Genomic DNA, 16,358 nt, shown 5'->3' on the forward strand with positions numbered 1-16,358 from the left:
CGAGAGCTGAGGAAGCGTTCTTCCAGTTCAGCCATAAATCCTTCAGTAGTGAGCTTCTCTGTGCCTGACAGCACCAGCAGACTTCTGTGTCCTTTAATTTTCATCCTAGCACATTTTAAAGGGACACCGGCAATTTGAATTTTTTAAATAGACAAATTTCAAAAAATTCAAGTTTTCTGACAAAGCACCTTTTAAATACTATGTTGTTTAAAAACATTATTATGTCTTTTTCTTCTCAGTGTTTGATAATTATTTTGGAGGGTCTTCCAGTATGTACCAGACATAGTTGGAGCCCACCCATGTTCCTACCCTCCTTATTTTCTTAATGTGCCTGCCTGATAACTATTCGGTTTCATTTTTACTGCCTCTGTCACTGGTTAAACATCCTCTTGCCTGGCATGGAGAAGACCACGGGCACAAGCTGCTTCTGCAGCAGTGTACGAGATTGGTGATAACATGCTAGTGGCATGAAAAAGAAGAGCAGTGGATCATCAATGAGTAAAACTGACTATGCATTAAGTGCTGTTAAATTCACAAAGTAAACAGACAAACAGTGTCTCTCTAATCTCTGCCAGTTACAGTCATCTTTGGTATTTCCAACAATCTTCAAAACTTTGTTTCCTAACGTTATATTGCAATCTATCTTGAGTTTGGAGTGAAACAAAATGTTTGGCCTGAGCTAAGGTGCAGACTTCATGCTTGCTTTTTAAAAAAATTAACTATTTCAGAATGACTGTGAGTACAGTGAGAATGATGAGCCTGTGGACATTGAGACCGTGGAGGAGCTTTCAGAGAAGATTAACATTGCTCGTCTGAAGGCCACAGCTTCCACTATCGGATCTTCCAAACAAAAGTAAGCATCTTTTGTACCAACCAAGAGAACTAAAATTCTGTTTTACCAGTGAATTGGCATGAAAATGAACTGGTTAAACAAGAGGTTTTAAGAAATTGTAAGACCCCAATTCTATAGTCAGATCTCTCAGTGCAGTGGGACTCCGCATTGACTGACTTGGGGTCCATTTCTGTCAGATCTTATTGAAGAATTGTGGCCTCTCTGTTTGTTTTTCATTTTAATCAATATGGCCATTAGGATATCTGTCTTATGAGCACTTTATCTTAACAGGGCCAATGGTCTGTCTAATTAGTTACTGAAAATAAGCAGAAATGTCTGAGATTGTCGTTTGTTTTTTTGCAGCCCCCTTTCTGCTGATCCTCTGTCCTCACTAATAGATATACTGCTGTGGCTGAGGGATTGCCTGTTAGTTTCAGGCTGTGGCATTTTGTTGTCTTAGGCTCCATTCCTACAGAAAGAACAGAGCAGGGCATTGTTGATTTCGTTGGGAGACCAGTACCTTAGTGAACAAACTGTTTTATCTACTTTTAAAATCCACCTTGGTTTGTTCGTTCTTTGTTGCTGCTGTTACTTTTAAATGCAAGGCACAGACCAAAAAAAGCTCATTTACGGTGTATAAAGGTGGCCTCAGATGTTTTCCTTTATTTCTTCTGGTTTGCTACATTAGGAATATCAGACCCTGAATTCCCTCTGTTTGTTGAAGGATTTTGGCAAGATCTTTGAAGAACCTGGATGGTGGTATCGCACATCTCAAAACATTTCCTTTCCTCCTTTGAGAGGTACGGCTTATGTTTCAGCCTCAGACAGTGATGTGACCATTCTCTAAACATTGCCAAAATCTTTCAGTAAAAACGGGGAAGTGAAGATACGATTTTACTAAATGCGAATATTTCTAATGTTTAAAAAAATCTTAAGAGTAGATATTTGGGGTCCATATTTTTATGTCATAAGATAGTAGTAATAAGCCAGAAATACTGTTTTTTTGCTCTATAGTCCACCTGTAGCCTATGCATTACTGAGATTGCTACTGGCAGACATTGGCAGATTTTATTATCTTTGTTGACACATGGAGAAGTAGAAGCTTGCCATTTTGCCCTACAAGGTAATTTTACAGTTTTGAAACAGATTTGTCTAAAGTCTGTGGTGTCCAGAATGGAGCCCACTCTTGGAACAGCGCTGGCAGCAGTATACCACCTCCATCTAGTTGCAAGGAAAATTCATTTCAAGGGATAAGCATGGATAATTCTAAGGCTGTTGAGAATGTAGTTAATGAGAATAGAGTACATGAAATGAGCAATGTTGGGAAAAATTTCATGCATCTCTTCCAGGCACTGTATTCATAATCATACGGATGAGAAGGTGGCAGACAAGTCTACTAAGGTATATATTTACTCTTCTTTTTCCTTTTAGTGTCAAACTGGGTAGGAGCCTAATTCCAAAGCCCATTCATTTAAAAAGAGAGACTGCCATTGACTTCAATGGCCTTTGGATCAGGGCTTAAATTTGAACAGTAAGAAATAACTGCCTTCACTGCCATTGCATCTTATTAACTCTTAAGATGTCTTAGATTTCCTGTTTGTGGCACATGTAATTTGCAGTGAAAATGCATATCATGTATCAAATGGAGAATTATGGTTTTTGTGTCTGGGAATGGAGTTATAGGGCTTATAAACACAACTGCTGCTGTCAAAAGGAAACTGGATTGCTGGAAATGATAGCTTAGTTTAAATGCCCTACACTTTGGCAAAATTAATGTGATCTCACAAAGATCTTTTGATCCAAAGACCATCGAACTCAAAAAGAGTCTTTTCATAGTCTAAATTTTTGAGGTGATTTTGAGTCTAACTTCCTATTGCTTGAAGAGGCCTGTAAGGAGTACAGTACTGCTTCACAGGTTAAAATAATAGAATACATACTGCACCTGTCAGAGTAACAAAATAACAGACCTACCAGCCTAGAGTGGGGAGAGGAGTAATTCATGCCTGAACATGATGGATGGCAGCTGATTTAATCAGAGACTGCTTTGTGATACATTTTAATTTAGTTGTAATCATAGAATGAAGTGATTAGTATCTTAAATTTTAATTTGCTTATTAACTTCCCCCCACAATCTTATCTAAAGTGCCTTCTTGTCCCCTTCCCTCCATATTCACTCACTTAAATATGAATGAAATTGGCTTAACTGCAAGGAAAATTAATGTGTTTTGTTTGATGGTTTTCAAGGTTTACTGGTTTTTTGAGAGATTAGACAAAAGTTAGGTTTTGGAGAGAGGAGGTTACAAGTGTGTTATATAATATGAAAGTCAAGCCTGTCTTATGTGCACAGTCTGTCTTATGTGAAGATATATAATGTATCCATACATGAAAAGCTGTTATCTTCTGAATGCCTTTGAGTGGAAAGGTTGCTGAACCTTCACCTTCATTGGTGACTCTGATATTCTGGCCCCCTTTCATTATATTCCACATATCCTGTAGTGTTTTATGCTTTCAAGAATCTTCAGATTTCATTAAGATCTTGTAGCTAAACAGCAGAGTTTTATTCAATAGTGATGTGACTTACATAGAAATGTCTCTTAATGACTCTGTAAATCAGGCTTGCATTTTTTTCCTCTTGAGTTAGTTTTTGATTTGAAATAGTCACATGGTTTCTTTTCCAACAGAAACCCCAGTTCTGGAACAGAAAACAGAAGAATGAGGCAGAGGCCTTTGCTCATTACCGCCAAACACACACAGCAAATGAACGCCGACGTCGCAATGAAATGAGGGATCTTTTTGAAAAGCTGAAAAGAGCTCTGGGACTGCATAGCCTTCCGAAGGTCTCCAAGTGCTACATCCTCAAACAGGTAGGCATTTTACAGCCCAAGCTCATCTGGAGAAAAATTCCTTTAATGTGGGGCAAAACTGACATCAGGTCTTTGAAAAACAGTATAGTGATATGAAAAATATTTTAGTGGTGAGAGTAGAAATTCTGTTCTCCTGAGTGCAATTATTTCACAATGGGGAGAAATGGGTTAATTCAAGAGCAAAATTTTAGGGTTGTGAATTTAACTCTGGAAAATAACTGCCGGTGTGCCTTGGCAATTTTAAATTGTACAACCAGACAGTTTTGATCTATAATGAAGATAAATCTCCCTAATGTAAGAAGAGAGAGAGCCCTTGGTGAAATATTTTATTTCAGCATAGCATTTAGATACAAAACTGTAAATGAAAGGAAACAAACCGCACATAATGAAGAGCCGTAAATAATTATGCTCATCTGTACATTGCATTCCTAGGGCTGTGTCAATTACCTGCTAGACATAGATTTATGGAAAATAGATCCTGTCAAACTCACTTGATATCTTTTTTTGATGTTTTGGTTGATAGAGTGTTGTTGTAATATATGTACGCTTCTGTAAAGGCATTTGATTTGATACTACATGACATTTTGATTAAAAAAATGAGAGAGATGTAAAATGAACATGGTATACATTAAATGAATTAAAAGCTGGCTAACTGATAGGAATCAAAATGTAATTGTAAGTAGGGACTCATCATCAAATGGCTGTGTTTCTAGGGGGGTCCTGCGGGGATGGGTTCTTAGCCCTGTGTTGTTTAACATTTTTATTAATGATCTGGAGGAAAACATAAAATCATCACTGATGAGGATTGCAGGTAAGACAAAAATTGGGGAGTGGTAAATAATGAAAAGGACATGTCACTGCTACAGAGTGATCTGGATCACTTGGCAAACTGGGCGCAAGCAAACAATATGCAATATGATAGTGCTAAATGTAAATGTTTACATCTAGTAACAAAGAATGTAGGCCATACTTACAGGATGGGGAACTCTGTCCTGGGAAGCAGTGACTGGAAAAGATTTGGAAGTCATGGTAGATAATCTGCTGAACATTAGCTCCCAGTGTGATACTGTGGCCAAAAGAGCTAATGTAATCTTTGGATGCATAAATGGGAAATCTGAAATAGGATAGCGAGGTTATTTTACCTCTGTATTTGGCACCAGCGAAAGTGCTGCTGGAATAGTGTGTCCAGTTCTGGTGTCCACAGTTCAAGAAGGATGTTGATAAATTGGACGGTTCAGAGAGGAGCCAGGAAAATGATTAAAGGATTAGAAAATGTGCTTTATAGTGATAGACTGAAGAAAGCTCAGTCCATTTGATTTAACAAAGAAAAGGTTAAGGGGTGACTTGATGAGTGTAAAGTACCTGCACAATACAAATATTTAATATTGGGTTCTTCAGTCTAGCAGAGAAATGTATATCATGATCCAATGACTGGAAGGTGAAGTAAGACAAATTCAGACTGGAAATACAGTATAAATTTTAACAGCGAGAGTAATTAATCACTGGAACAATTTACCAAGAAATGTGATGGATTCTCCATCACTGACAATTTTTAAATCAAGAGTGGGTGTTTTTCTGAAATACATGATCTAGGAATTATTTTGGGGCAGTTCGGTAGCTTTTGTTATACAGGTTAGACTAGATGTGACACTAGATGTACATAAACATGAAGTGGAAGAAACCAAGATTCATCCTATTTCAATTGCATTCAGAGAAACATTACAACGTGGTGACTGAACTTTCTTCTTCTGTCTCCTGATTTCTTAAAATAACGATGGAAAATGTCTGTAGGGAGACTTTCAAAATGCCTTTTTGACTGGGAAAGGAGAACTACTTATTTCTGCATAGTATGCATTAGCTTGGTCTCTAAACTGGTATTCTGACATGCTTTAGGCCTACGAAGAGATCCAGGGGTTGACTGATCAGGCAGATAAACTGATTGGGCAGAAGAACTTACTGACTCGCAAACAAGACATTCTGATCCGTAAAGTATCCACACTTTCAGGTGAGGTAGTTTATGGGGACATAGTGGTTGGAATAGTGAAAGAAAGTACTTGAGGGAGTGGGGTGGCCATTAGTTGATATATACAGAGGTGGTAGAATGTGCAGATATGAGATTTAGGGTCAGCTCCTCAAAGGTACATAGGTGCCTAACTCCCATTAAATACCTTTGAGAATCTGGCCCATAGATTCTAAGAAAGAAGACGACTGATTTGGGAATTGGGGTGTATTTGTGATAATAAAAGGTACAGTGTCATAAACATAGAAAAGGAAGTATTTATTTCTTCAAGCAGTAAGGGCCAAAGATTCTAAAGTGGATCTTCAGCTCATATGCAGCTTTGAGGACAGAATTCAGACCTGTCTATCACTGGCTCAGGGAAACAACCCTCCTGCTGAAGAGTCCCGCTACTTTTGTTTCACCTCCACAGGTAAAGGAAGTGTGGACATACCTTCCTGCTGCAGAGCTTTAGGATCTTAGTATCCAGTGCACCGGGGATATCCAGAGAGAAGAATATTTCACTTTCTCCAGAAATAGAGTTTTGTCCACAGAGCCTTTCTCCTATATCCTCAACAGCAACACAGGGCTTCAACTTTGGACATCAGTCTGGTGCTAATTCCTTTCATGACATCCTTTCAACCTTCCAAGGGATCTGTTTCTATACTATCACTCTGTCTGCTGGCTTTTATGGTACCAGCTGCATCAGCCAGATGGGATATAGAATTAGCACTGTCCTGAGAATACAAGTATTGCATATTCCATGCTGACAAATTGGTTCTCAGGATGATCCTGATATTCATCTAGGCATGTAAAGTCAACTTCATATTTCATAAATTATGGGTGATAGGACTAAAGTCCTTCTGTCCCAAACCATTGTGCCTCGTGGAAAAGCTGTGGCACATGGAATGTCCACCTGGCACAAAAAAAGTATCTAGACAAATCTTAAAACATTAAAGCAATCAAGCTCAGTATTTGCAGTTTATCTTTTGGGTGTAAGCAGGGAGGGGAGTGAGTGATTGTTTTTCAGAATCTTACATGTCTAGGTGGATCAGGTGGCATATACTTGAGCCACATGAGGCAAAGAATTTGTCTTTTAGTGAACTCTGGTCACATTCCGTAAATGCAGTCCATGCCTCTAGATGGAGACATACTGTTCTTAAGAAGAAATCTGCAAGACACCCTCCTGGTCCTTTATAATATGCTTCAGAGCTGGGAGATAAGCCTCCCTTGCTGCTGTAGTTGGAAGGATGGTATTGATTATATAGTACCCCTGTCATTTGGGAAACAGCCTGTGTACAGTTACATGTAGTGTAGTTGTAGCTGTGTCGATCTGCTCTGTGTGGCTCAAAACCTTGTGTTTCTCACCAACAGAAGTTGTCCAATAAAAGATATTACCTCACCACTTTGTCTTTCTGTGTAGAGTTATGTCAGTTTTAATCATATATTAAGCTAAATTCTCGCCATACCTACACATTGTTGATAAAATCCCTTTGTACAGTCTGTTGATCTTACTGTTCTGAGTAATATTAAAATTTATATGAGCTTACTCTAAAATTTCCTTTCTTTGAATAGTAAGATCTACAGATCTGAACAACTTTGGGTAAGATGAGGGATCCCCATTCATAGCTAAGTAAATAATGTTTTCATGCCCAGCTGTCTGTGTATTCATAGTTAAGGACAACACAGTTTTCATTGTAGCTGTGAAAGTTCTCAACTGGCAACCTGTCTGTCAGGGAGGGACATATATCCCTGAGCCATTGGTTGTTAGGTCTGAGTTCTGTCTATCAAAGGTGCAGACAGGCTGAAGACCTATTTTAAGATCTAATGTTTCTCCTTGAAGAAAGGAAATTTTGGGTAAATGTTGATACGTTTTCTTGTTTCTGTGGTGTGCTCTAGAGTGTTCTTTGGAGATTGAAGGGGGTTTCTGCCCCTCCCTGCCAAAAAAAAATTTGCATTGGGACTAACCTGCTGGATCTGCATGGTTCCATTCCAACTCTTAGTCCTGGAAGCAAATAGAATCTGAGGACATGTTGACTCTCTGTCTCTGCTAATCTTTCTGTAGGTAAGACAGAAGAGGTGGTCCTGAAGAAGCTAGAATACATTTATGCCAAACAGAAAGCAGTAGAAGCACAAAAGAAGAGGAAACAAGTTGAGCCAGAGGAGCTTGTTGTGTCCCCCAAGCCCAGCAGACAGCAAGAAGAATCCTCCACTTCCTCCAAAGAGCTGGGACAAATGATTGTGACAAATAGGCGGGGGAAGCCATTAATACTCGCCAGGAAAGGAGGCCAGGCCGCCGGTAGGCTAGGACAGATATCTGTTTGGTCTAGTTGCAAAGGGAAAAAATGTATAATTGGACATCTTGGGTGGGAAATAGCAGCCTGCTTTGTGTAGCCATCTTGCTATAAATTTATTAATTTAGTACAAAGTAAAGGTGAAGTATTAAAACAAGAATGTTTGTGGATGTTATGTGTATTGTACGTTTTATGGTACAGTCTAAGAAGGTCTGGCAGTTTACAAAAAACACATTAACTTCTTCTGCGATTGGCTATGTGGGGTCTGAGGTCTGCACATGTGGAAATTAAGGTAATCTGAGTTTGCCTGTTACTAGCCGATTGTAGCCAAGAAAATTGTCCAAATTGAACAAAGTGGGCTGAGGACACCAACATTGATATTCACCCAAAAGAGAACTGCTGTCAGCTAGTAAGTTTGTATTGGTTAAAGGCCTTTTGGCACGCAGTGTCAGAAATATCACTTACAGTGTATGATTTATATTGGTGTTTTTATACAGTCGAGACCACATCCTCTCCTATTACATTAACTACTGCCAGCCTAGTAATGACTCCACAAGGGCAGGTGCTTACACTGAAGAGCCCCCTGATGCCAGGACAGGTAGCCGCTGTTCCTTCCACACTCCTGCAAGCTGAGCTAAAGCCTCAAGTTGCCAGTAACACAGTGACAACACAGCCAGGTAAAGTCACATGATAGCAGGTTTACTGGGAGATGAGAATTGATATTGAATCTGTATCTCTGTTCATTTATGCACTTCTGTTTATAAAATAATAATTTTTCCTGTAAGAAGGTATGTGCCTCACCAGTAGTGTCCTTTATATAATTCTTTCTGTATTCTCACAACTTCACTGAGTGTGGTGGATCCTTACTGAAATATACCTGTTATATAACACAGAGATACTTGATTATGCAGTCAAAATGTTAATCAAGTCAATTGAGCTATTTGTTTTTATCATCAGGTAAATAGAATCTATTGTTGAATGTTAGTATTTCCAAAGGAAAGAGAGAGGAAAAATATCTGAAATGTGTAGAAGGGAGAGTATCAGGCTGATCTGTATTAGAAATAGAACAATCAGATAACCATTTCTTAGACTGCTTTCAGATGGTAGTATAGTATCAGATACAGCATGGAGCTAAGTGCTGTATTTTCTATTTTTGAGCCAGTATCTAAAAAAGAATTGCTTTTCTTCCCAAATAAGGTATTGCATCCGTGATGATTCAGCTACCAGGCTCAACAGTTCCTGTCCAAGTGAAAGGCATCCTCACTAACTCAGCCATTCCCATTACGTTGTCAACCATTGCCAGTAACCCAGTGCCCCCCGCTGTAGGAACAGCTACAGAAGCTGCTTCAGGTAAGTTCTTCATTTACAAATCCTTATGTTTGGGAGTATGAAAAGCTCTCTTTGCAAATATTTAGGTTCAGCTTTTCCTCAGGATAGTAAATAACATTGCATCTCACCTTCACAGTTTTGTAGCTGTCAGTAAAATTATGTGCAGGGATGGAGGGGGCATTTATTTAACCTCCTATTCAGCAGCACTTAAGGTTTAAGCCATCTTGGAACTCTCATGTCTGACACTATTAAAGCTGAAACATTTGACAGAAGTATTGTGCATGGGGTTTAAGCAGAAGATAGTGGATGTTTATATTAGTAGAGCTTCCTGATCCAGTGCATAGAACTCCAAGAAGAGGCCACTAACCATCTTACTGGAGATACCTGTATAATAGGGCATATGGAGCTAAGGAGGAAAGGAAAAGGTTAGTTTCAGATGTAGGGCTGGGGAAAATCTGACTACCGTGTTTGGGACCTGTTTTGGAATCCAAAGCACATGCTACCAGTAAGTGAGTATATAGGGTCCCTGAAATATGCAGGATCATGCTGAGAGACAAAACATGCAGGAAACATAATTTTCAAGTGTACAATAAACTATTGTGCAAATACAGTGGTATTTCTTGATGGCAGTGACCATTACATGGCTTTCACCAATCCACTTTAGAAAATTCCTCTTCTCTGAAGAAGCTCTGGAAAAGGAGAGGCTGATAAACTTAGCTTAGTGAATGATGGCAGTAATTCCACTAATAATTAGAATGAACTAATAATTATTCTGAAAAGTAATGTGGAAGTAACACTTCTGCACAGGCCTTCTCTGTAGTAGTTATAGCTACTGACTTCAGGGCAAATAAATAAACGTATTGTTTTTACTTCTGCTTCTGGAGAGCAAGCACAGCTAAGGGACAGTGTGTGAGAATTTTCTGTGTTGTGTATCACTAGAAGAATTGTTTGCTAAATTCCAATCAGTTTTGCTTGTGTCAATCAACTGAAAGCAGGAGGAATTGCACACATGGCATTGAGGGACATAGCTTGAAGATACAGGGTTACACAGGTGTACCTGAGGGCTGAATTTTGTCTACAGAACTCTTACTACTGGTAGTCAGCTGACAGATGGGAAAAGATCCTAAGATGAGTTTGCAAGGGCTGGCCTTAGGGAGGAAAATCTCTATCAAACATGCTCAACTGAAAAACAAAAACAAAAATTCTGCAGACAATAGACATCATGGGATTTCATGTTATTTATGACTCACTCTTCAGAGTGGATTGAATGTTCAGTTTGTAGGGGAAAAAAAGAAGGTACAAACAGCTCAAGACTGTGTATTTAGGCAGATGCTTTACACTCTTTGTAGGGGTGATTTGTTGGGGGGAAAGATGATGTGGGAGGGGGCAGATTGTCTCCAGCTTCAGTCACCAGTGATCCTGATGGGTTTTGCTTTGTTTGGTTTTGCAGAGAGTGAAGATTCATTCATGATGCCAAAGATTGTTAATGTGACATCACTGGCTGCTGAAGGGGGTGTGAATTTAAACCTGAATAGAAACAAGAATTCTCATGTAACCCAAGGTGCTGGTGCCCAGACATCTGAGCCGTCTCTGAAAGCAGGATCTCATGAAAGTAGGCGGAATGAGGACATCCTTTCAGAAGAAAAAAACAAGGCATCTCCTGGAGACAGCTGTGGAGATGGGAGAAGTGCCACAGGGCCCACACAAATTTTCCTTGAAAATAAAGACAACGGCTTTCCACAGATTCGGAATGTACCAAGTGTGAAGGACTCCTCAGAGTCCTTTGCTAAAAAGTCTTGCATTGGAGAGTTTCTTGGAAGCCAGGGGAGGAGGAAAGAGACTGATCAGGGAGGGGAAAGGTTGAAGCCAAAGGATTCTCCATTCCGCAAGCTGCAGGTTAAAGATCTCAAAGACTCCAGGATAGAAATGGAACTGAGGAAGGTAGCCTCTGCAATAGAGGAAGCAGAACTAGACCCAAGTGAGTTACTGGGCAGCATTGAGGAGAGTGATGACACTGATGAAACCCTCACTTCACTTCTCAATGAAATTGCCTTTCTCAATCAGCAGCTGAACGATGACACTTCTGGCATGTCAGAGCTGCCTGGTACCCTGAGCTCAGAGTTTTCTCCAGAAGACTCCGAAACACGGAGGGGACCTGCCAGTGACCTGACCACTGCAGATGGAGCCTCCTTCCAGTTTGGTCATTTGGGTAGCAGTTTCAAGGGCCTTTCTGAAGTTCGAGAGAGTAGTGGCTCCATAAGCCCCCTCCTGCTTCACCTGGAAGATGATGACCTTACTGATGGTGAGAGGAACTCTGCAGAGCCTTCATCTCAAGCAGATATTTTGAAGATAGTGATAGGCTCTGAAATGAAGGACTCACTTGCCAACCTCTCAGTAACTGGTGGCGTAAGTGGTAAAACCTTAGATCCCCAGGCAGAGGCCAATGTGTCTCCTCCAATCCTGCAGATGAAAACTAATCTAGAAGCTGGTAACACTGACACACTGTGGAGGCCTATGCCCAAACTGGCACCACTTGGGTTAAAAATTGCAAATCTTCCGTTAGACTCAGAAGGGCAGAGCACCAAGGTAATGCCAGTATTGGCACCTGTAGTTGCAAAACTGCCACCCATTGGTTTAAAAACTAAATTACCTTCAACTGAGCTGGAAGGACAGGACAGCAAAATAATGCCCACATTAGCATCTGTGGTTGCAAAATTGAACAGTATTGGGACCTTGCCTTCAAATTCTGCAGGCAAATGAATGCTCGGATATTTCAGAGACTGAAAGGAAAATCTGGAGCAATTTGGACTATGAAAGGAATTGGTATCTTGAGTTTTAACATCTTCCCTTGTCTCCAGACATTTGTTCCTGTATCTCTGTAAAGAAAATATGGTATCAGTGCACTCTTCTGACTGAGGGCAGGCCCCAAGCTGAGAAATCAATGCTATGAAACTTTAATTGTGCTAACATAAATTTTACCTCACTACTGTGTTCTGGATGTTTATCCCCCAGAAAGAAAGATGATGATGTATTACCATTGCTGGGCATATGGTATCCTTCCAACAGTGGGTCCTTCACAAAGAGTTTATGAAACTAGAGGTCTGATGGACCCAGGCCACTGAGAGATTCATACCCTAACAGAGATGCAGTTATTTCTGGATGAGGAGAAATCAGGAGTACTAGCATTTTACCAGCCAAATTAACTATCTATGCAGAAGCAGGGGTGTTCACATCTGCAGTTTGTGCACAGCCCACAAAATGTAATGAGCTTGTGTAAATGAGATTGGAGCAAGCTTGTTCAAACTGAGTGCCCTGGGTGGAGGAAAGGGAGATTGAAGATAGATTTCCCAGAATGCTAATGTCAAAAATTTCCATTCTTCAGTGAGTGAAAATTATCTTCCTGCTTCAACTCTCTCTAGTTAGTTTCTACCTACATCATTTCCATATGAAATCTTAAACTCCCATTTTAAGGTGAAGAAGGAAATGTTCATAGTGATGATTGCAACACCCCAGTGTTGTTTTTTTAGTTAGCTAATTTAAAAAAGATAAAACCCTGCAATGTTCTTCCTTGAGCATCCTGGGAATGAGACAGCATCCAGAACGAACAGATTCAGACAGGAGAAATCCATCTGGGTACCAAATTGCTAACTCTTTAAAAGCATCGCTGAGGTAGTTTGAGTGTCATTTGTCTCCATTCTCCTCTCTTTCCTTCCCTGTTTCCTCCCTTCCTCGTGGTTCTTGAAGACATATACATCTCGAATACATTTACAGGCAGTAACCCTTTCAGGATTATTGGGACATGAAAGTGTGTGTGTGTGTGTGTGTGTGTGCGCGCGGGTCCTTCCAAACCATCCATTTCTTAATGAATTCAGGAAAGGTACTCAGAGGTTCTCATTGCATTTATGCAAGATGTGTATAGCAAAAAAAACAAACAATGCTCATTACCAGGGAAATAGGGCAGTATTTGAATCACAAGATGTATTTTTTATTCTCTTCTGCCACCACTTATTCAATAAACTGTAGTTACTCTTCACTGTTAAGCTGTTGGAAGTGAAGGGCCTGCAGACTGTAAAGATATTTATATTTTTGTACACAATTTTTGTTTTCTTAGTTTCCTTGAAGAATGAAATTTTCAGTCTAGAAGAGACGATTTGGTAATGAGTTTATAAATGATTTTTTTTCCTATCTAGTTTGTAAATAATAGGAATTATGGTGGACTTCAGGGGCTTCTTAGGTGCTCCTCAAAAGTGAAAATCACTGCTGTGAAAATTGTGTAGAATCTGGGAAACGGCGCATTTTGCCTTTCCTGCATAATTGTATTTAGGAATGTAATCCCTGCTCTTAATGCCTCAGCAGCAGCAATTGGGATTCCACGTGCCCCCAGTGCTCGCGCCCCTGCCCCCCCCCCATGATGCACTATTGCAGGAGCTTTCATCTCTCCCAGCGCCAGGGCTGTGTCTGTGTGTCTGACATTCACATGCATGTGCTGTAAGTGATGTTCTTCCACTCTTCAGAAGCAGTGGCAAACTACATTTAGTGCAGAAGTATGCCCTATACAGTAAGCTGCAGCTTCTGGACCTGTGTCTAGAATGGCTGTGTCACTGGGTATGTATATCTTGTGTTGTTTCCTTTTCTTTGTTACAATTTTCTATTGGGCTGCAAAGCAAAGAGAGCGGTCTTAAGCTGGGTATGCATAAGGTTGCTCCAGACTCTGTGTAATGGAAGTGTCTTCACCTTGGGATTCTACATGGCATGTTTGAAAACAGTTGGACAGGTGTGTATCATTTCTACTGCCTTTGCATATTTTACAATTTAACCTCAGTTTGTGTCAAAAATGCTAATCTCCTTCCTGCACTAAAGGGTTGAAGAAGAGGGTATGGGTTAGTATGAGAGTCATGCAAAGCCTTATAGATATCATTCAATGCCTTAGAAAAGGGAACTAGCCTATAAATACATGTTTACACCTACTCCTTAGACATTAGAGGCTAGATCCGAACCTCATTTACACCAGTATTAATCTGGAGTAACTATATTGATCTCAGTTGAGTTACACCAGATTTACACTGATGTACCTGAGAATTTGGCCTTGGGTATTTTAAATTGGCTGCAGTTGCTTATCATTCTGCCCAAGACAATTTGATTTGCCATTAAATTCAACTCCTTGCTGTGTGAAACAGCCATCAGCATTGCACTGATGGTGCCACACACAAAAAAACCACTAAATTTCCTCTCTGTCCCCTATCGCTTCTTGATCCAAAATGGCTGCTGTTCACTTAAGTGTTAAAATTAAGTGTGCATTAATCCATGTCTGTACATTAAGAAAAATATGCCTTTCACATTTCATAGGGCACAGATAGCATTAAAGTCACTCAAACACTCTTTTAAAATAACCCTTCCTGCCTTGAGGGGCAAGGTGATGGAAAATGCCTAGCTATATATTTACTGTTTGGCAGTGAGCAATCAGGAATTCCTGCTGTAACAAAAGCATATTGTTGAGATAAAAGCTGACCTGCCTGATGCCAGAAAACTATCAGTAAGTCAGCCAAGAACAGACCCCAAAGTCAAAAGAACCAATAGGGGCACAGCCAAGAAAGGTGTTTGGCAGGTTCTGCCTAGCAACAAAGCCCCTTTGAAAAGCTCATTAGCCTTTGCTTTTCCTAACCCTCACGTCATCTTTGCATTTCACTATCATTTTAAATGTCAAATCCCCTCTCACCCACAGCCCCAAAATCAATTGGTTTGGAAAAAACCTTTTGGAAATTATGCCCACTATTTTTAAGAGGCAGTAATGCAAGAATGTGTTACTTTTGTAGCGAGTGGGTTTTGGAATCAGGAGAACAATAGAAACCCCTGCAAGGAGCACGTTCTCACTAGACCAAGAGTCCTGGAAATTTTGTTTGTTTTTTTAGACAGGTCTGTAAATAGACAAAATGTTTTTAAGAATATAATGCAATGTCAGATTTAGCTTTTTTCCTTTTATATATTAAAAATATATCTTTCCCTCTTTTCAGCTTTTGAAAAATTGATATTTTTGTAGAAATCTAACAGTACAGGACTGTTCAATGACTGTATGTGAGAGAGAGGAAGTGTAAAACTAAAATAAACCAATCAAGTTCAACCAGGAACTGGCTTTGGAAGCTTTTATTATTGGGAGGGAGGGAGGGAAGGAGAATGGGATGAATAATAAAGTATTAATTGTCTTGGTGGTGGCAGGTGAAATTGCACAATCAAGCAGAACTAGAAATATTTAGTCTTTCTAAATATAGTTTGCACTCTGTATTTATTTTATATGTATTGCGCTAACGCCTGAGAGCACCAGTCATGGATCAGGTGCTGTACAAACACAGAACAAAAAGATAGTCCCTCTCCCAAAGAGCTTAATTTTAATCTCTCTGCTTCTCCAATAAATCAAAAACAAATATCAGCTTCTCATATAAAAGAGAGGAGTGTTTTTTTGTTAGTGGGGAGTCTTCAAGATTTGATCAGACAGTTTCCAAGGAGGCTTTGCTTCTCTACTGTTGTGTTTTACTGCAGTGGCACAGTTACTGACGTACACATTTGAGCATTTTTTTCCAACTGCATCAAAAACAATTTAAAAACAAATGGTTTGGGGTGAGAGATTGTGAGACTAGAGCAAGAATATAAGCAGGCGGAACGCTGATGCTCTTTTTTAGGGTCTATTTTCCGTTGTTTTGACTGTTTTGTCTTGCTGGCATGGATAGATGCATTAATGGCCGGCTTCTCCATTGCTGCACCAAAACCATCGGCAATAATTGTCCTCAGCGAGGAGTGCCTACATTTTATGGCATTTAAGTGCAGCAAAAGCAGCTTTTCAGAAGCCCAAAGACTACTACATTTATATATGCAAGTTAAAAACACACACTACTTATCAAACACAAGAAAATGAATAAACTGGAAAGATGTACTGTATCTTATTTTTTCTCTTTCTCTGTCTTATCAATTTTTACCATTACTGCATTTTATCTCAGTGCTCTTTTCTGTCTCATCTGTTGTTTACTTGCTTTTGTTTTCTCTCCTTTCCC

The 16,358-nt window shown here is 39.7% G+C and overlaps 1 protein-coding gene across 1 annotated transcript in view; it reads left to right on the top strand.

Moving 5' to 3' along the window:
• Positions 1–15,433, top strand: part of MGA (MAX dimerization protein MGA) — a 77,715-nt gene extending 62,282 nt beyond the window's left edge. Inside the window, exons 18-25 of the mRNA XM_045015410.1 lie at positions 729–853; positions 2,182–2,233; positions 3,514–3,696; positions 5,590–5,701; positions 7,758–7,991; positions 8,484–8,663; positions 9,184–9,336; positions 10,766–15,433. Of these exons, the coding sequence (XP_044871345.1) occupies positions 729–853; positions 2,182–2,233; positions 3,514–3,696; positions 5,590–5,701; positions 7,758–7,991; positions 8,484–8,663; positions 9,184–9,336; positions 10,766–12,075 (2,349 nt within the window). The 3' untranslated portion in view covers positions 12,076–15,433. The remainder of the gene's footprint in view (positions 1–728; positions 854–2,181; positions 2,234–3,513; positions 3,697–5,589; positions 5,702–7,757; positions 7,992–8,483; positions 8,664–9,183; positions 9,337–10,765) is intronic.
• The last annotated feature ends 925 nt before the right edge of the window (positions 15,434–16,358 follow it).

This window comes from Mauremys mutica, chromosome 4, assembly GCF_020497125.1.
Source record: "Mauremys mutica isolate MM-2020 ecotype Southern chromosome 4, ASM2049712v1, whole genome shotgun sequence".
In the NCBI taxonomy this organism is placed as follows: Eukaryota; Metazoa; Chordata; order Testudines; family Geoemydidae; genus Mauremys; species Mauremys mutica.